The sequence below is a fragment of the Oncorhynchus clarkii genome, unplaced genomic scaffold (assembly GCF_045791955.1).
Source record: "Oncorhynchus clarkii lewisi isolate Uvic-CL-2024 unplaced genomic scaffold, UVic_Ocla_1.0 unplaced_contig_3747_pilon_pilon, whole genome shotgun sequence".
Taxonomy (NCBI): domain Eukaryota; kingdom Metazoa; phylum Chordata; class Actinopteri; order Salmoniformes; family Salmonidae; genus Oncorhynchus; species Oncorhynchus clarkii.
The window spans coordinates 76,080-97,157 of record NW_027258191.1 but is presented as its reverse complement, the minus strand read 5'-3'; the positions used below and the strand labels follow the sequence as shown (position 1 = coordinate 97,157).

Here is a 21,078-nt window from a genome sequence, read left to right as displayed (position 1 = left end):
CAGCCTGGAAGACCACCACCAATGTGAAACAGGCAGTGTGTCTGTCCTCCAGGTACTTAGCAGGGAACACTTACTCCATCTCAGGCTGAGCCAACATCCATGTGTGGATGATGCCATATAATCTAACCTGTCATCTCTCCATCATTGTTCAGACATAACTGTGTTAGGGGACCTCTGTCTATACATGCCAGGGTTTTACCAGGATGTTTTTACCATGTATTGAATGTCATGCCGATTTCTCGACCTGGCCTCCCACTTTGTGTGTGTGTTTGTCCATTTGTGTGTGTGTGTTCTTAGTTCTCAAGCTCTCCTCTCGCTCTCTGTCTACAGAACAGCCTCGTTCAGGGCTCCTGCAGGCTTCCATCATCAGCTGCTACGTCATGTACCTCACCTTGTCTGCCCTGTCCAGCCGGCCCCCAGAGAAAAGTAGGGTACACTAGCCTCTTCCCTATGGGAAATGGGGCATTGGAAACACTGGAACACACACGCATACATACAGTTGAAGTCAGAAGTTTACATACACCTTAACCAAATACATTTAAACTCAGTTTTTCCACAATTCCTGACATTTAATCCAAGTAAGATTTCCCTGTCTTAGGTCAGTTAGGATCACCACTTTATTTTTAGAATGTGAAATAATGTGAATGTGAATAATAGTAGAGAATGATTTATTTCAGCTTTTATTTCTTTCATCACATTCCCAGTGGGTCAGAAGTTTACATACACTCAATTAGTATTTGGTAGCATTGACTTTAAATTGCTTAACTTGAGTCAAACGTTTCGGGTAGCCTTCCACAAGCTTTCCACAATAAGTTGGGTGAATTCTGGCCCATTCCTGCTGACAGAGCTGGTGTAACTGAGTCAGGTTGTAGGCCTCCTTGCTTGCACACGCTTTTTCAGTTCTGCCCACAAATTTTCTATGGGATTCAGGTCAGGGCTTTGTGATGGCCACTCCAATACTTTGACTTTGTGGTCCTTAAGCCATTTTGCCACAACTTTGGAAGATTGCTTGGGGTCATTGTCCATTTGGAAGACCCATTTGCGACCAAGCTTTAACTTCCTGACTGATGTCTTGAGATGTTGCTTCAATATATCCACATAATTTTCCTGCCTCATGATGCCATCTATTTTGTGAAATGCACCAGTCCCTCCTGCAGCAAAGCACCACGCAACATGATGCTGCCACCCCCGTGCTTCAAGGTTGGGATGGTGTTCTTCAGCTTGCAAGCCTCCCTCTTTTTCCTCCAAACATAACGATGGTAATTATGGCCAAACAGTTCTATTTTTGTTTCAGTAGGCCAGAGGACATTTCTCCAAAAAGTACAATCTTTGTCCCCATGTGCAGTTGCAAACCGTGGTCTGGCTTTTTTATGGGGGTTTTGGAGCAGTTTCCTCCAGCATCTTCACAAGGTCCTTTGCTGTTGTTGTGGGATATATTTGTACTTTTTGCACCAAAATACATTAATCTCTAGGAGACAGAACGCGTCTCCTTCCTGAGCGGTATGACGGCTCCGTGATCCCATGGTGTTTATACTTGCGTACTATTGTTTGTACAGATGAACATGGTACCTTCAGGCGTTTGTAAATTGCTCCCAAGGTTGAACCAGACTTGTGGAGGTCTAAAAAAAAAAATGGGGGAGGTTTTGCCTGATTTCTTTTGATTTTCCCATGATGTCAAGCAAAGAGGCACTGAGTTTGAAGGTAGGCCTTGAAATAAATCCACAGGTACACCTCCAATTGACTCAATTTATGTCAATTAGCCTATCAGAAGCTTCTAAAGCCATAATTTTCTGGAATGTTCCAAGCACAGTCAACTTTGTGTATGTAAACTTCGGACTCACTAGAATTGTGATACAGTGAATTATAAGTTAAATAATCTGTCTTTAAACAATTGTTGGAAAAATGACTTGTGTCATGCCAAAGTAGATGTCCTAACCGACTTGCCAAAACTAGTTTGTTAACAAGAAATGTGTGGAGTGGTTGAAAAACGAGTTTTAATGACTCCAACCTAAGTGTATGTAAACTTCCGACTTCAACTGTACTTGCATGGATGCACGTGTGTGAGCAGGCACACACACACAGGCGCACATCATATCCTGTCCGACCCCTCACCACACACACTCACCTGAGTCACTTCTGACATCATGTGCACTTCAGTCACCTCTACTGCACCACAAACAACTCAATCACATTGAATCACAGCAATGCCCAAGCACACATTCACTCCAAGACAAGGTCTCTGTACATCACACACACTATGTGCTGCTACATGTTGTTCTTAGTGGAGACAGTATGCTGTAGGGAGGTGAAGAGGCTTTTTGGCATTCCTGATGGATCTAATGACAACATAACACAGTAATGCTGCCTGACAGTATCATTACACACTCTTACACGCCTTGTCTTGGTGAACAAGTAGTCCCTGTCCGTCTGTCTGTATCTGTCTGTCTCAGTCAGTCAGTCATTTTTTCAATGGAAACTAGTGGCTACAGTATTAAATAGTCCAACGTTATTCTGAAAGCATTTAAAAGGTTTTACTGAACAGTTACTCTGACATGATCAGGTAACATTTCAAAACGTCAAATGGGATAAAATAATCAATCAACCTATCAATCAAATATCATTTTTGATTGTGTTTTAATGGTTATGTTAATTGTGCATACTGTAACTGGGTAAAGTTCACCATGTCAAATACTTGATCAACCTGCCATTACTGTGGTGATAAAGTAAAGGAGTTTCAACACAAAATACCAGGAGACAGGGTGAGAGATTTGATTAGGATCTCTTTTCGTCCACAATGTATAATACAATCACATTTTCTCATATAACAAAGTGTTACAAACAGCAGACATAATACCCTGCCTTACTGACCAGATAAATACTCTAACAGTCTGAAAAGATTGGTTCCTTCATCTACCATGGTCCTGCACAACCTTCCAATGTATTATATTTAAATGCTTCTAAAGTATTGTTTGAATGTATACTGTATATTGAAAGGTTTCTGGTCTGCTCAGATAAGAGAAAGAAGAATTACTGGGATGATAAAGTAGGGGGTCTATTTTTTTAGTCGTAGAGCTCCTGTCAGCTTCACCAGGCCAGAGGTTCCCCACAGTGAGAGGGGCACTGTGACCCCTCTGAAGCCGTGTACATTTTCTCGTGATGCATCCAATACACCAACCCAGTGTTTCTGAATCTGTATCCAATCTAGTCTCAAGCTGTGATTCATAAGGTATGAGATTCAGATGGAACCGACCTGTGGCTCCCACCGATACCGTCATCAGTCAAGCTCCCCTCTTACTTACACGCGCTTAATTCAATAACTCCATGTGAACGGATGGATGTGGATGTCAGTGCGTTAAGTCAGATGAGTAATGGAGCAGCACAGTAACTGTACTCTACCTACCTGACCTCTCCACCAGCTCACTGCCATTCCAAACTGCCTCCCCCAATTGCCCCTTATCTCTTGCAACCTTCCCCATCCTCCCCCAGCCACCTACTACTCCAAACAGCCTGGCCCCTCAAACTTTCATTCCAATTCAGATTGCTTTATGATGCCGTACGGTACATTTTGCAAATATTGTTTCTGACTCCTATGCTTCCACCTGCCTCTGCTAATTCCCCCTGGTCTTTCACAACCTCCTCCAGCCCCCGACTGAGTCTCCAAACACAACCCCCAGGGAGTCCAACAGTCATCTTTCTCATTCCTCTCTTTCTGGATTTATGAGTCCCTTCAGACATCCAGCTATTTCCTCTCCCTCTCACCTTTCTCTTTTTAAACATTCTCTCTTCCTTTCTCTCTATATAACTATGTATCTTTCTCCCTCTCTCCTTCTCACAAGCCATGCTTCTATCATATAACGGTGATTTGTTGTGACATTGCAACGTGATATTGCTTTGAGTTGACATGTACATAACATTGTTTTGAAAAGGAATGTCTGTTCCACCCATTCTGATTTGTACATTCTTTGTACCAGCTAGTTGTTTTGCGTGGAGGCAAGGGTACGTGCTGTCCCGGGGCAGTACAGGGCAATGCTGCAACTTGTTGAGGAAATCAGCACCGTGTATAAAAACATCTGTTCAACACATACACTCACACTAAACATCCCCAGTAAGGATAGTGTTTTAAATAGTCATTTTCACTGGAGTGTGTGTGTGTGTGTGTGTGTGTGTGTGTGTGTACGCATGCATGTATATGTGTGGGCCCTGTTCAGAAGTAGTGCACTATAAAGGGAATAGGGTGCCATTTGGGACGCAAGAGAGTGGTCCTCCCTCCTGTCCTGTTCAGTCATGTTTGCCTGTTCAGTTTCCCTCTGGCTCAGTCTGCTGGGTGACCTCATCAAGCACACAGGCACACAGACACACATCCCTGTGTTTCTATGTGGAGGAATTAGTCTGGAGTGGGACTGAAAACACACAACACTGGGAGCAGGACAGGTCCCCTCTCCCCTGCAGTGGGCTCGGCCTGGTGTGTGTGTGTACAGTAAGCAAACCTGTAATTGTTTTCACTGAACCCAAGGCATCTGTTCTCTTGGTCACAACACACAGGAATCCACTCTGGAATCCACAGCTATGGCCACCTGGGGGAGGGAGACACAGAAACAGAGAGAGACCGAGAGAGAGAGAAAGACACAGAGCGAGAGACACACACCCCACACAGAGAGACAAACACACACACACAGATATGCCTATCATAACACAGTAATAGTGTTAGTTTGCATCTCACACAAAATAACCAATGTTTGACAGTCTGTTTAGTCTTACGCACAGCCAGAGACTCAGCGGCCCCTCTACCTTTATTGTTCCAATTGTCCCAGGGATAGACTTGACCGGACATTGTTTTCTTTGCCTCAAGTATTTTGTTATTATTGCACTTACTTACCTCCAGGGATGTTTTCTTGTCCTGCCTTGGCTATTATTGTATTGTAGTATTGTACATGTTATAAATCTGTAATATTAGAGTAATAATATATTGAATGATGTATTGTGTTGTTAAGGGTGTAGGCTGTTAGGTTTGGTTGTGATGTAATTGTTTTAATCCTGTTTGGACCCCAGGAAGATTAGCTGTTGCCTCAGCTAATGGGGATCCTCAGAAATATCAAAACAACTATACAACACCGGGCCTCCGTAATCTGACATTCTGAATCAGAGCCCGTATTAATTTATCATCTTAGAGAAGGAGTGCTGATCTACGATCAGTTTTGTATTTTAGATCATAATGAAAAAGATATGGACAGGGGGGACCTGATCCTAGATCAGCACTCATACTCTGAGGTGAGTACAGCCCCAGACGATTATAGAGAACAGTGGAGGCTGGTGACTTGAAAAATGGAAGAGGATGGGAGACCCATGGTATAGGTGCGGAACGCAGAGACGTCAAAGTGTGTTTCAAAAATGGTCAAAGAGTAATTATGTTAACCTAAAGCATTTAATAAAGACATTTATAGTACAATATTATGGAGAATGGAAATGAGAGGGCTACTTACACAGTGTTGGAAAGGGATCACAGTAGTGATTGAATGAGGGTATGAGGCATGAGTTGAGGTGTTCAGAGGCTTGACTTCAGGACATGATTTGACTAGAAAGACAAAAAACAATAACACAACACAATGCAGTTAGACAAGAGAGCTAAGAAGGAGTTAGTCCAAGCAAGCAGTAAAATCATTGATGTGTAATAATGTGATTGTTTGTGTGTATGTGTGATTGACTCTACATACAGTAATGACAGAAAATTGATAGGGGTACTCACAGTGCTTGGAAAGGAAACATTCAATTTATCCCCTGGGACCCAGAGTTTTTCCTTGTCTGTTAACCTAACCAGGAAAACTCTGGACCCTATAAAGTTATGACAGTGATTATTCAGCTGTAAAATGGTTTTATAAGGGCTATGATGGGACCAGTTGTAGTGAGGTGCGTACTGGCGGCAGAGAAGTCAGGCGCAGGAGAACGAAAACTGATTTACAACAGTGTCCTTTAATATCCATAAACCACCGTCAACAGAACACAATAAATGGGTCAAACAAAACCCAGTAAATACCAGCATACCGTGCACAAGCACTACAAGAAACAATTACCGACAAGGACATGAAGGGGAACAGAGGGTTAAATACACAACATGTAATTGATGGAATTGGAACCAGGTGTGATGGAAGACAAGACAAAAACAATAGAAAATGAAAAGTGGATCAGCGATGGCTAGAAGGTCGGTGACTTCGACCGCCGAACGCTGCCCGAACAAGGAGAGGGACCAACTTCGGCGGAAGTCGTGACAGTACTCCCCCCCTTGACGCGGCTCCAGCAGCGCCTCGACACCGGCCTCGGGGACGACCCAGAGGTCGAGGCACAGGGCGACCCGGACGAAGACGGTGGAACTCCTGCTGCATTGAAGGGTCCAACATGTCCCCTCCCACTCCACGAGATACTGAAGGCCCCTCGCCCGACGCCTCGAATCCAGTATGGAGCGAACGGAGTACGCCGGGGCCCCCCGATGTCTAGAGGGGGTGGAGGAACCTCCCGCACCTCAGACTCCTGGAGCAGGCCAGCCACCACCAGCCTGAGGAGACACACATGGAACGAGGGGTTAATACGGTAATCGGGTGGAAGCTGTAACCTATAACAAACCTCGTTCACCCTCCTCAGGACTTTAAATGGCCCCACAAACCGCGGACCCAGCTTCCAGGCAGGGCAGGCGGAGGGGCAGGTTTCGGGTCGAGAGCCAGTCCTCACTGTGGTGGCGATCTGCGTTCACCTTTTGGCGCGTCACGGCCTGCTGAAGGTGAACACGGACAGCTTCCCATGTCTCTTCCGCGCGCCTGAACCAGTCATCCACCGCAGGAACCTCGGTCTGACTCTGATGCCAAGGTGCCAGAACCGGCTGGTACCCCAGTACGCACTGAAAGGGAGAGAGGTTAGTGGATGAGTGGCGAAGCGAGTTCTGTGTAATCTCGGCCCAGGGCACGAATGCTGCCCACTCCCCTGGCCGGTCCTGGCAATAGGACCGCAGAAACCTGCCCACATCCTGGTTCACTCTCTCCACCTGCCCATTACTCTCGGGGTGAAACCCTGAAGTACTGATCGAGACCCCCAGACGTTCCATGAACGCCTTCCAGACCCTAGTCGTGAACTGGGGACCCCAATCAGACACTATATCTTCAGGCACCCCGTAGTTTTAGTTTTATTTGACCTTTATTTAACTAGGCAAATCAGTTAAGAACAAATTCTTATTTTCAATGACGGCCTAGGAACAGTGGGTTAACTGCCTGTTTAGGGGCAGAACGACAGATTTGTACCATGTCAGCTCGGGGATTAGTGCCGGAAGACGTGTGTAAACAAGGCCTCCGCAGTCTGTAGGGCCGTAGGGAGACCGGCCAGAGGGAGGAGACGACAGGACTTAGAGAAACGATCCACAATGACCAGGATCGCGGTGTTACATGACGTACAGACGCCCAGCGGGACACTGGACGGGAGCGGGCTCTGCACGTAACGCCTGCTCAATGTCCGTGTCCAGCTCCCACGCTACCGGCGCCACCAGGCAGGGAGTATGGGAGTGGGATCCATGGGCCGCTCCTCTGTGTCATACAGCCGGGACAATGCGTCTGCCTTCACGTTCCGAGAGCCTGGTCTGTAGGAAAGGGTGAACACAAAACGGGTAAAAACATGGCCCACCTTGCCTGGCGAGGGTTCAGTCTCCTTGCTGCCCGGATGTACTCCAGATTGCGGTGGTCAGTCCAGATGAGAAAAGGGTGTCTAACACCCTCAAGCCAATGTCTCCACACCTTCAAGGCCTTGACGACAGCCAACAGCTCCCGGCCCCCATGTCATAATTTCGCTCCCCCGGGCTGAGCTTCTTCGAGAAAAAGGCACGGGCGGAGCTTCGGTGGCGTACCCGAGTGCTGAGAGAGCACAGCTCCTATCCCAGCCTCGGACGCGGCCACCTGCCAAAGAGGGATCCGGATGGGCCAGCACGGGAGCCGAGGTAAACAGAGCCCTCAGCCGACCACTGCAAGCGTACCGGACCCCCCTTCAGCAGTGAGGTAATGGGAGCCGCTACCTGACCAAAACCTTGGATAAACCTCCGGTAGTAGTTGGCAAACCCTAAGAACCGCTGCACCTCCTTTACCGTGGTGGGAGTCGGCCAATTACACACGGATGAAATGCTGTCACTCTCCATCCCCACCCCTGAGGTGGAAATGCGATACCCTAGGAAGGAGACGGATCATTGGAAGAATAGGCATTTCTCAGCCTTGACGTTCAGGTCATGCTCCAACAGGCGACCAAGCACCCTGCGTACCAGGGACACATGCTTGGCGCGTGTAGCGGAGTATATTAGAATGTAATCTATATACACCACTACACCCTTCCCGTGCAGGTCCCTGAAAATCTAGTCTACAAAGGCTTGGAAGACTGATGGCGCATTCATCAACCCGTACGGCATGACAAGGTACTCATAGAGCCCTGAGGTGGTACTGAAAGCCGTCTTCCACTCGTCTCCCTCCCGGATACGAACCAGGTTGGAGATATATGTTTCCATAGCCTCCGTCTCCGCCTGTGAGATGGGATACACGTGACTCCTGGGAAGTGCAGCTTCTACCAGGAGATATATCGCACAATCGCCCCGTCGATGAGGTGGTAATTGAGTCGCCTTCTTTTTGGAGAAGGCGAGAGCCAAATCGGCATATTCAGGGGGAATGCGCATGGTGGAGACCTGGTCTGGACTCTCCACCGTAGTAGCACTAACGGAAACCCCTAAACACCTACCTGAGCACTCTCGCTACCACCCCGTGAGAGCCCTCTGTGGCCAAGAAACAGTGGGGTTATGACAAGCTAACCAAGGTAGGCCCAGCACCACAGGAAACGCAGGAGAGTCAATGAGGAAGAGACCAATTCTCTCCTTGTGACCCCCCTGCGTCACCATGCTCAAAGGAGCGGTGACCTCCCTAATCAACCCTGACCCTAATGGTCGACTAAGGCGTTAAAGGGGAAGGGCACAGCCACGGGAACAATGGGGATCCCTAAACTATGGGCTAACGCTCTATCAATAAAATTCCCAGCCGCGCCTGAATCGACAAGCGCCTTATGCTGGGAATACGGGGAAAACTCAGGGAAAGTGACACACAAACATATGTGCAACAGAGGGCTCTTGGTGAGAATGGTGCCGGCTCACCTGGGTTGGCGCCAGAGCGCCCTGCCTGCTGCCTCGATCCCCAGAGGAACCAACCCGGCACCGACGAGCTGGAACCCCCTCCGGTCTCCCTGCGCACCGCCCCTCCCAGCTCCATGGGTATCGGAGCGGGGGTGCGGGAGGATGGAACCACCAGACCCCGATCTGAACGTCCGCGGGTAGCCAGTAGGTTGTCCAGCTGGATGGACAGGTCCACCAGCTGGTCAAACGTGAGGGTGGTGTCTCTGCAGGCCATCTCCCGACGGACGTCCTCACGCAGACTGCAGCGGTCATGGTCGATCTGGGCCCTGTCGTTCCATCCCGCGCCGGCAGCCAGGGTCCTAAACTCCAGGGCGAACTCCTGGGTGCTCCTCGTCTCCTGCCTCAGATGGAAGAGGCGTTCACCCGCCTCTCTACCCTCGGGCGGGTTGTCGAAGACTGCCCGGAAACGGCAGGTGACCTCCTCAAACTGGTCCCATGCCGCATCTCCCTCTCTCCACATGGCGTTGGCCCACTCCAGGGCTTTCCAGGTGAGGCACGAGACGAAGGCGGACACCCTCTCACGGCCCGATTGAGCCGGGTGGACGGTGCCCAGGTATAGGTCCAGTTGTAGAAGGAACCCCTGGCAGTTCGCAGCCTTTCCGTCGTATTCCTGGGGCAGGGAGTCACGAATCCCACTGGGACCAGGAGGAAGAGGGGCGTTTAGGGGAGACCTTGGTTGTGCTGGTGGAGGCGCTGGAAGAACTCCCTGTCTCTCCCAGCGGTCCATTGTCTGGACAACACGATCAATGGTGGTGCCAAGATGGTGGAGCATTGCTGCGTGCTCCCGGACGCGCTCCTCCACCCATATACCCGGGGTACCTGCTCCTGCTGACTCCATAGTTTTGGTCGGTAATTCTGTAGTGAGGTGCATACTGGCGGCAGAGAAGTCAGGCGCAGGAGAACAAAAACTGATTTACAACAGTGTCCTTTAATATCCATAAACCACCTGTCAACAGAACAATACAATAAATGGGTCAAACAAAACCCGGTAAATACCAGCATACCATGCTAAAGCACTACAAGAAACAATTACCAACAAGGGGGAACAAAGGGTTAAATACAACATGTAATTGATGGAATTGGAACCAGGTGTGATGGAAGACAAGACAAAACCAATAGAAAATGAAAAGCGGATCAGCGATGGCTAGAAGGTCGGTGACTTCGACCGCTGAACGCCGCCCGAACAAGGAGAAGGACCAACTTCTGCGGAAGTCGTGACACCAGTTTTTCCTAATCAGGTCACATGTTATTTTTTTTTTTATGTCAAACTGCAGCAACCTTATACTTGTTCAATGAATTATATTTAGACTAGATTATGAGGGGGATTTCCTCTACCCAGACAACTGATAGACAGAACTCACAGAGCTGAGTTTGCGTTACGCATGTTTGCGTTATGACTCACGTCTGTCATCACTATTATGTTGTAATAATTTTGGATCGAAAACGTATAGGCAGCTTTGCCAGCCCAATTTGGAATATAAACCAAATTTGATCACATTCACATTTTCTCCTGACACACAAATGGACTATAAATACATAACATGACCAATTATTTACCTAAACCAGATGAGCAGGGTGCATAGGCTATATGCAGCACCTATTATTAGTAGCCTACAGTTAATCCGACTGCAAAATGGTCTCGTTTTCATCCCATACGGCATGTCAGATCTGTCAGTTTAGGTGTAGCCTAGGCTGCTGCAACATTTATGTCATGAGTTTTTGCTTGTGTCTGTCTGGAGTGATTGTGTGTTATCTTTGCTAAATAAATACCGGAGCAAAGTGGAAACCCTACTTAAGCGCGCTCGAAAATGATCTGTGTCAAACTCTCTTTCATCTAACTTTTAATGGATGACACGATGGAAGCTATCAAATCATTCAGAACATCCCAGAAAAAAAGTAGAAAGTTCCATATGTTCAGCAAGTAAAGCATCGTAACGTGCAATTACCACTGCAAGTAGGGTTTCCACTTACCGCTGTAGTTGCACTTGTTAGCGGAACTTTCCCTCTCGTCGTGTACTCTAAAAGCCAATTATTGCATGGCGAAAAATGCAGTGGTGTTGATAAGTCGCTTGAGAACATCCCTGTTTCTTCTTTCTCGTTGTTGCGCAGTTAGAATATCCAGACATCCGCCGTGATCGATGCGACTTTTTGGCAGAAGCTTGAATCTGATGTGGACATTTATACGCTCCCTGCTTTTTATTTTGCAGTTTAGCTTAACGATCAATGTTCTTCAGGTCACTGTACCCACCTTTCAGCCAAGGCTCAGACTTTACAAAAAGCAGGCAAGGCCAGAAATACAGGTGGCTTAATGAAAGATCCTGTTATCCAGCTATACTTTTGATTAGAGGTCGACCGATTATGATTTTTCAACGTCGATACCAGACCGATTATTGGAGGACAAAAAAAGCCGATACAGATTAATCGGCAGATTTTAAAATGTATTTGTAATAATGACAATTACAACAATACTGAATTAACACTTATTTTAATATAATAATCAATAAAATCAATTTTGCCTCAAATAAATAATGAAACATGTTCAATTTGGTTTAAATAATGCAAAAACAAAGTGTTGGAGAAGAAAGTAAAAGTGCAATATGTGCCATGTAAGAAAGCTAACGTTTCAGTTCCTTGCTCAGAACATGAGAACATATGAAAGCGGGTGGTTCCTTTTAACATGAGTCTTCAATATTCCCAGGTAAGAAGTTTTAGGTTTTAGTTATTATAGGAATTACAGGACTATTTCTCTCTATACCATTTGTATTTCATATACCTTTGACTATTGGATGTTCTTATAGGCACTTTAGTATTGCCAGTGTAACAGTATAGCTTCCGTCCCTGTCCTCGCTCCTACCTGGGCTCGAACCAGGAACACAACGACAACAGCCACCCTCGAAGCAGCGTTACCCATGCAGAGCAAGGGGAACAACTACTCCAAGTCTCAGAGCAAGTGACGTTTGAAACGCTATTAGTGCGCACCCAGCTAACTAGCTAGCCATTTCACATCACATCGTTACACCAGCCTAATCTCGGGAGTTGATAGGCTTGAAGTCATAAACAGCAGAGCTGCTGGCAAAACGCACGAAAGTGCTGTTTGAATGAATGCTTATGAGCCTGCTGGTGCCTACCATCTCTCAGTCAGACTGCTCTATCAAATCATAGACTTAATTATAACAAAATAACACACAGAAATGCGAGCCTTAGGTCATTAATATGGTCGAATCCGGAAACTATCATCTCGAAAACAAGAAGTTTATTCATTCAGTGAAATATGGAACCGTTCAGTATATTATCGAACGGGTGGCATCCATCAGTCTAAATATTCCTGTTACATTGCACAACCTTCAATGTTATGTCATAATTACGTAAAATTCTGCCAAATTAGTTCGCAATGAGCCAGGCGGCCCAAACTGTTGCATATGCAATGAACGCAAGAGAAGTGACACAATTTCACCTGGTTAATATTGCCTGCTAACCTGGATTTCTTTTAGCTAAATATGCAGGTTTAAAAATATATACTTCTGTGTATTGATTTTAAGAATGGCATTGGTGTTTATGGTTAGGTACACATGGGAGCAAAGACAGTCCTTTTTAGCGAATGCGCACTGCATCGATTATATGCAACGCAGGACACGCTAGATAAACTAGTAATATCATCAACCATGTGTAGTTATAACTAGTGATTATGATTGATTAAGTTTAATGCTAGCTAGCAACTTACCCTGGCTTCTTACTGCATTTGTGTAACAGGCGGGCTCCTCGTGAGGCAGGTGGTTAGAGCGTTGGACTAGTTAACAAGATTGCAAGATTGAATCCCTGAGCTGACAAGGTAAAAATCTGTCGTTCTGCCCCTGAACAAGGCAGTTAACCCACCGTTTCTAGGCCGTCATTGAAAATAAGAATGTGTTCTTAACTGACTTGCCTAGTTAAATAAAGGTGTAAAATTATATATATTTTTTTAAATGAATAAATCTGCAAAATCGGCTTCCAAGATTACTGATCTCCAATTGTTATGAAAACTTGAAATCGGCCCTAATTAATAGGCCATTCCAATTAATCGGTCGACCTCTACTTTTGATACCAATCGGTATTGAACACCCTCACCTTTTCACCCTTCTTCGTGAAACTGATCTCAGGCAGAGGTCGACCCTCGGTTTTAATTAGCACCTTTTCCGTGTACCACAGCGAATTAAGGGGTTCTTCATCGAAAAGTTAACAAAATTGAAATAAATTGCACTAACTGGACACAAAAATGATGTTCTAAAACCAAGAAAACAATCTACCTCCTCCATGTCCTGTAATTTGAAGAAACTCATTTGAATTGAAAAATATGACTTTTCAATCTCCAATAATGTCACCAAGCTCCTCAACACATAGATTCCCACCCTAATGCTTTGTGGCACAAGCCCAATACAACACTCGTTTCATCTGATCCTAATCCTATGATTGGATGACAACATGTCAGTTCATACTTATCAATGTTGATTGGTTGGAGGTCGTCCTCTGGAAGTGGTCAAAATTACCATGCAGGTCTATTGAAGGGGGTGAGGCCCTACGTGCCTCCTAGGTTTTGTATTGAGGTCAATATACACAGAAGACAAAAGCTTTCTTTTTTAGTGTTTCACTATTTTTATTTTAATGAAATTTCACCGAGGAGGATGGTCCTCCCCTTCCTCCTCTGAGGAGCCTCCACTGATAGAGAACCACACACTAATATAGGGTCAAACAGACAGGGAGAACCAGACACTACTATAGGGTCATACAGACAGGGAGAACCACACACTACTATAGGGTCATACAGACAGGGAGAAACACACTTTTCTTTATTCCCTCAGTAAAACCACACAGTTCACGGTTACTAAAGAAAAGCTGGAAACAGAGGATGAAACTTTCTTTGCTCTGCTCCCTCTCTCTGTTGTCCCAGTGGTGTACCATGGGGTGAATATGACAGTATGTTACCCCAGTGTGGGTCAGGATGGCATCCAGAAGGAGACCAACGCGGTGGCCATTATAGGAGCTGCCATCATGTACTGCTGTGTGCTCTTCGCATGGTGAGTGGCAAGTCACTGGAGGAGTGTGTAATGAATGTCAACAGTTGTCCCATTGAATCATATGTACAGTCTCTCTACACAGTGATCAAACAATAAGAGCTCTATTCAATCCGAATCGCTGAAGGTCAGTGTTACAGCGTGATTGAAATTTAAAGACAATTGTCCTGCGTTAGTGGAGACTGCATTCACTGTAAACACTGCATGTGTTGGCTCAATCAGAAAATACCTTTACATTTATATTGCGCAATCTGTAACACTTCATCGATACAGACTGAATAGAGACCCAAGTACTTTACTTATTGACTTATTTAGGCTAATTACTTACTAACTTTCTATGTAACAAATGGAGTGCAATTTTGAGGTTATTTTTTGTTTCTGTTTGAAAAAAATACATTGCTTGTCCTAATATTAGTTTACTTCAGTTGCTTATCCAAACAATGCTATATTTTCAGTAACGAAGCATCCTACCTGGCAGAGGTTTTTGGCCCTTTCTGGATGATTAAAGTTTACCGCTATGAGTTCCAGGTAAAGTACGAATTCATATAAAAATATTACTGTCAAGGATCATTCACTGCCAACATGGATAATGGAGGATCAACTCTGTGTTCCTGTGGCTCTGCATACATCTTGTTCTCAGTGGGTTCGTGGCACTTTAATTGGGGAGGATGGGCTCGTAGTAATAGTTGGAGTGGAATAGATGGAATGGTATCAAATACGATGCCATTCCATTCGCTCCGTTCCGGACATTATTATGAGCCGTCCCCCCTCAGCAGCCTTCACTGATCTTGGTATTAATTTGTGATGTGTGAGCGGCATGTTTCCACGCTCCATACGTGTGGAGAATGTATGGGCATCCTGAGCTCTGCTTACCTCTAGCAGTTTGATACAACTCCTGGAATCTCTCTCTCTCTCTCCGTTTTCCTAGAAAGCCACATGCTGCTTCTGCTGCCCTGACAAAGAGGAAGGTTGGTAGCCTACATGTCAATAAATTCTCAGCAACACTTTATTTGAAGGGTACCTGAATAAGGACTTCGTAACACATTCATGAAACATACATAAAACAAAAATAAGCAGTACATTTATGTTGGCGAAAAACTTCCTTTAAAGTTGCGGTTGTTGACATAAGCATGAATGTTAATGTAGTGCTTATGAATGTTTATGTAATGAAGTCCTTATGTCCTTATGTAGGTACCCATAAAATATATAGTTACGTAATTATCTTAATACGGATTCTTCTCCATATTATAAATAAGCCAGTATTAAGGCTGCAGAATAGAAAATATGTCTAAATAATTTATGTACAGACTAGCGGCTAGCCTATACTGAGACTGGTGTTATGACATTCAAATAAAATCAATATGATTTAGCACTATTCTTACACCTTCTGGGAAAATAAAATTACTGTGAATGATAAATTGCATGTTTTCTATATGCTGCTATGGTATTGTCAGAGCAGCACGATTCTTTATCACCCTCAGGTGATTGACTTTATATGTTTGGTCTGTGGTGTTTCCAGAGGTGGAGTTTGTGATTGACGAAGATATCAAGGGCTGCCAGAAGGTGATTCACAACGAGAACCAGAGAGTGGCTTACAGCTACTTCTTCTTCCACTTCGTCTTCTTCCTGGCCTCGCTCTACGTCATGATGACCCTAACCAACTGGTTCAGGTCAATATCTCACTCACTGGGCATTGGACACCCCAGCAAACACACAACCACAACACAACGTTGTCTCAATGTTGACGTTACATGAAAATGAAGACACTTGATGGCTCAATCATAAGGGCTACATTACCCTGTCATAATATAACCCTGTCATAATATAACAGATATCATAAACAGTCATGATAGCCTTCAACGCGTAAGCGCATTTTTCCTCTATATTGTGCTCGCATTTGTCACACTGCTTTTCCAAATTGAAGCGTTTCACACCGCATCCCAAACACCTGAGGGTAACAACATCAGTTTGTCAGTAAATGTCTACAACTAACTAGTAGCTGGGATGAGTTAAACATTTTCGGCATAGCTAGTTAGCGATGTATGCTAACATTAGCTATCGTTGCTAACTAGGTAGCTAGAGGACTGCATCTAACTAGTTCACTTGCTGCTGATGTTGAATCATTGCTGGTGAATGTTCATTACATCGTTGTGGTTTTAACTGAGATTTGTGATATAGCTAGCTAGTCTCCAGCTAGAAAGGGAAACAGAACATTTGGGTAAGTTGCTAGAACAAGGGAAAAAAACACATTTTAGTTCCCTTAATTGTGGGTAAGATTCTTGTTGACTCACCTCATTCGTTACCTGGTTGTACACAGCAGCTATATTGTGCCATTGTACCTCCATTGCCGTGCTAATCAAAATTCCTCTCCCACCTTTCCTTCCGCCACCTCCAGCTATGAGTCAGCGGTGCTGGAGACCACGTTCACCCACGGCAGCTGGTCCACGTTCTGGGTGAAAATGTCATCGTGTTGGGCATGCGTGGTACTCTACCTCTGGCTGCTGCTGAGCCCACTCTGCCACTGCGGCTCCGACTCGCACCGCCCGCGACGTTCCCGCATTAAACGCCGCTCAGCCAACTCCTCCAGTCACGTCAGTGTCAGCGTCTGACCTGTGAACTTTGGGCCAGAGTCTGGCTTCTGGGGGTGGAGAACAGGATAGGACAGCTAGCAGGAGAAGATGGACAATTTCCCCCGCTGTGGTACCCGGAAGGTGGAGGATGGTTTTGATGATATCCCCTTGAACCCTCCACCAGTCTCCCATATTGAAGTCGGATGTCAGGGGACAGAGATGAGAGGTCATGGGTCATTGAGACTCACTCCAGCTAGAAGGACAGACTAACAGACTAACCAGAGGATTAATGAATGAATCTGATGTTCCTCACACAGACCACCTGAACCTCCAAACATAGACCAAGGGAGTAACCAGACTGTGCTCTGAAACAGGAACAAAGACCCTATACACAATCACTACATCCTGCCATCCAAACTGATTTCACAACATTTCACTATTGTTTCACTCGGTAAGTGAAGTATTCAGTCTGGTTTAACCAGGCTAGAACCACTATGGACTACTATGCTGAGACTGCCAAAAGGGAACAAAAAGGATGAGCTCTTGACTGGCTTACGAGGGGAGCTGTAGGGAAATGTTGGCTGACTTGTTACTCTTTTTGAATATTTTATTTCTTATAGTAAGGACTGTGTACCATTTTAAAATTACAACCGGGGGTAGAGTTGTCAGTAGGATCATTATTTTTCTCAGTGGTTTCAACAACTGAAGGTTTACCTGAACATTTCACACCATTTCGAAGGTTTACATGAACATTTTGCACATTAGTGTGTTCATACTGTTTGAATATGTTCGCTCTGGTGTGGAGCTAATGTGAATGATAAAATAAAATATTACTTAACACTTTCGCCAACAGGTATAATGCTATATTACTTGTTATAAGCATGTATGAGCCTGTATAATGCCTTTACAATAAGGCCTAAACTGTTTTATGTTGGCCGAGCAAATTTCCAACGGACCTAATGGCTCATATAGTCAGGATCATTATGAGTTGATTACAACACATTATAAGGGGTTCATATATGTTCATGACAAGTCTTTCAATGCATTATATCTGTCGGCTTTAAGTAAAATGTTACCAAATACTCTTATACCAATTATTTATTTCGCAATGCCTTTTTAACATCGTGGGAGTGGTGTATCCATTTCTAAATTGGTTTTTGAAAGGAAAATGTGGTAAAATTGTTTTGGAAGTTAAGTTTTACAAGAAACCCCAGCTACAAGACCCTGACATGTTTGGTTTAAAGGGGCTCTCTGTGATCTGGGGTGTATTTGCTAGGAACAGAATGGAAACAAATGTGCCGAAACGGGAAGAGACCTACCTGGAATTTTCCAATATGAAACGCTTGTTTGGTATTCACATTTCAAAATGCTTTGCTACGGAGTGCACTAATGAATGCACCCGTGTTTTAGAAGAACCATTGAGGATCGAGAGCCACGTTTCTGTGAAGACTTCTCCACAGTTAATGACCAATAATTTGACTCTGTAAAACCTTTGTGTACGATACTGCATTTAGGTCCTTTTTTAGCTCATTTCATGTTACTATGATAGCAGGTGTGTGAAGTTATTTTTGTAAATACATTTTGTATTGAAACACAGCTTCTGTTGATTAAAGTGTGATATTTTTGTAAGCGAACAACCCCTAAAATCACATTGGATTCCAATTAGTTTCCCAAATTCAATTTTCTCCCTTTTGTATTTTTCAGGTTTTCGCTCTCAGAAATCACACCTTTTAAAACATTTTTTTTTTACACATAACAACAAAAATGGATGTTCCAAGTCCACAACAATGCTTGAACCACATCAGGGCACCACTTTTGAGGTCTGTGAAAAATAGAAAACAATTTAGATTTTTGGGTGTAGTTACCCTTTTAATGCAACTGTGGACCAGCAAGAGACTGTTTGGTTAGTGGTGTTTATGTGGTGCTCATATGATTGCAGAATTTGCTAAACAAATGGCCACTGGATTGATGCAAATAATCATATCATTCTGCCAGGTTATAGGCTACTTTGTAGTTAACATTTAATTGAGAAGGTTTTGGGAAAAGCCTTTCTATCTCTACCAGAAGACGTTTATTATTACCATCATTGCTAATGGCTACACAAAGTGTAGACATATGCACGCACACACACACACACTCCTTTTCCAACTCAGAAAGTTGCTGGATAATACGAATCACATTCTGACTGAACAGAATAGGCTACACACGCTCATTCAAATTCAAATATCTAAACTACAGTTGTTGCGTGTGAAAAGGTTTCACGTACAAAAAATAAAAAGTCAATGTGCATCAGCGTTTCATCTTTCCCTACTCTCGCTTCGCTTGTTAGATATTAAGCACATTGATAGTTCGCTAGCAAACCTCTCCTGTTGATGTACTGTATCATAGCAGCAGGCTAACAGGAGGCAGCAGTCTAAATTATCAGATCGAAACATGCAATGAGAAGTGATCAAGTGAAATATGAAGCAAGTGAACGGAGACAGCTTCACTCTATCCAATCAGAACAGCAGGATCAACATACAGCCCTCCCTTCTCTTTACAGACAGGCAACTAACCAGTTGAGGTATGTACAGCACCGTTCTGAGGAGGACGACACGCTGTTGTCTTGGCTGCCACCTCTGGAGTAGTAGCTGCTTTCTTGTTGTTCACAATTCTTCATCCACCCTTTTCACCCTCTGCTTTACTTTCCCTGAGAGTGTGAGTATCCATAGCAACGACTTAATGAAGAGACATGAGAGAGCTGTTAGCTGAAGTTAGCCAGCTAATTTTCTCCACTCAACTCAAACAGCAGATACTTCTGTTCTGATTCCAGATTTGAATAGCAGAGAAGTAGAGGAAGATATCAAATGCCCAACGTGTCTAACTTGTTGAGAAACTGGTCAGCTGATTTGTGTCAAAAGTTGCAGTGAATGGAATGTTAGAAGTCTGGAAGTTGATATTGTCACAATGGGATCTTTAGAAATCCCATGGAATTGAATGAAGATGGCAAATAAAATAGTTTCATTTAAAAAAAAGACTTTTTAAACTATCAAAAAGTTGTATGCAAGCACTCAGCAGGTCTTAAAGTTTGAATGATGTTTCTAGGGTAATCTACCAATACAAACTACACAAAATGCATATGAGTGCAGACCTTGTAAAAGGCCGTGTAAAATGTGGTGTCAGTGGTGTTAAAGAAAGCAATGTGTTGGCACATATTTAAAACCTTATAATAAAAAATAACTTGTTACAGCATAGTTAATGTATAGGAATAGATTGCACATAATTCACCAGTCATTCAAATTAAATATGTTTCTTATATTTGTAGCTACTCAGTGCCACACCAATATAAAATACTGAATAATCCATATTTTGTTTCTCACAAAAGTAAATATTCATGTGAATTAAACAATAGGAGACCTAACAAAACAGACTAAGGGAACCTGATTGATTTAATATTCAAAACACAGTAACACCTTACATGAACTTGCTCTTATGTCAGTGTAGATTTAAATGCATAGTAATAGTAGTAGAGTTGAGCGGTTTCTGTTACTACACAAGTGAAATAAACTCAACCCCATCACTACGCAATTACAATGCAATTCATGAAGTACTGTGCTATAACATGTAACTACAATGCTACTAGTGTAATTAATGACACGGTTACTACACAGGTATAAGAGCAAATTAATGTAAATTGTTACCCAAAACACATACATCAATAGATAGAAATACATTGATAGATTTAAAAAAAATACTATATTTTAGAAGCAAAACACAAATATAAATGTTATGATCTAGATATTATTTTGCCACATAAATACAATATGGAACCATATGTAGTTTTATACATCTTAGGTATGAGAAGAAAGTAAAGTGTCACATTTATTTTGACTGTTTAGTCGATGACATTTCAGATTTAGATATGATAGTTTTTTACAAAGTAGTTTGGATGTAGTGAACTACTTTTTCAAAGTAACTATTAAAGTCAACTATATTTTTCTTTTTTCAAAGTAACTATTAAAGTCAACTATATTTTTATTTAGTAGCGTAAGGGCTCTGTTCAATCAGATCCGCTTTAGCCGACATCCGCATAGCAGTTGTTCAGGCAGTGTCGGAGGTGGAACTGCGTTAGAGCAGATCCTGGCATTATACCTGAAGGGGACATTGCTATTGGCTGCACGAAGTCGCATTAAGAGAAATCTCATGCAAGCCTTATTTAGAAGTTCGAAACACGGAATGTGAGATGTGATCTACACCTCGATTCAGCTGATAGAAATCCTCATTA

General features: G+C 43.9%; 1 protein-coding gene across 1 annotated transcript; it reads left to right on the top strand.

Annotated features, from left to right (window-relative positions):
• Positions 1-330: 330 nt before the first annotated feature.
• On the top strand, positions 331-16,984 carry LOC139395937 (serine incorporator 4-like; the record flags this gene model as incomplete). Its single annotated transcript, XM_071143245.1, has 6 exons — positions 331-426; positions 14,121-14,247; positions 14,700-14,772; positions 15,173-15,212; positions 15,764-15,914; positions 16,640-16,984. Coding segments are annotated over 6 exons (701 nt in total), but the record flags the coding sequence as incomplete, so codon positions are not given.
• Positions 16,985-21,078: the final 4,094 nt, after the last annotated feature.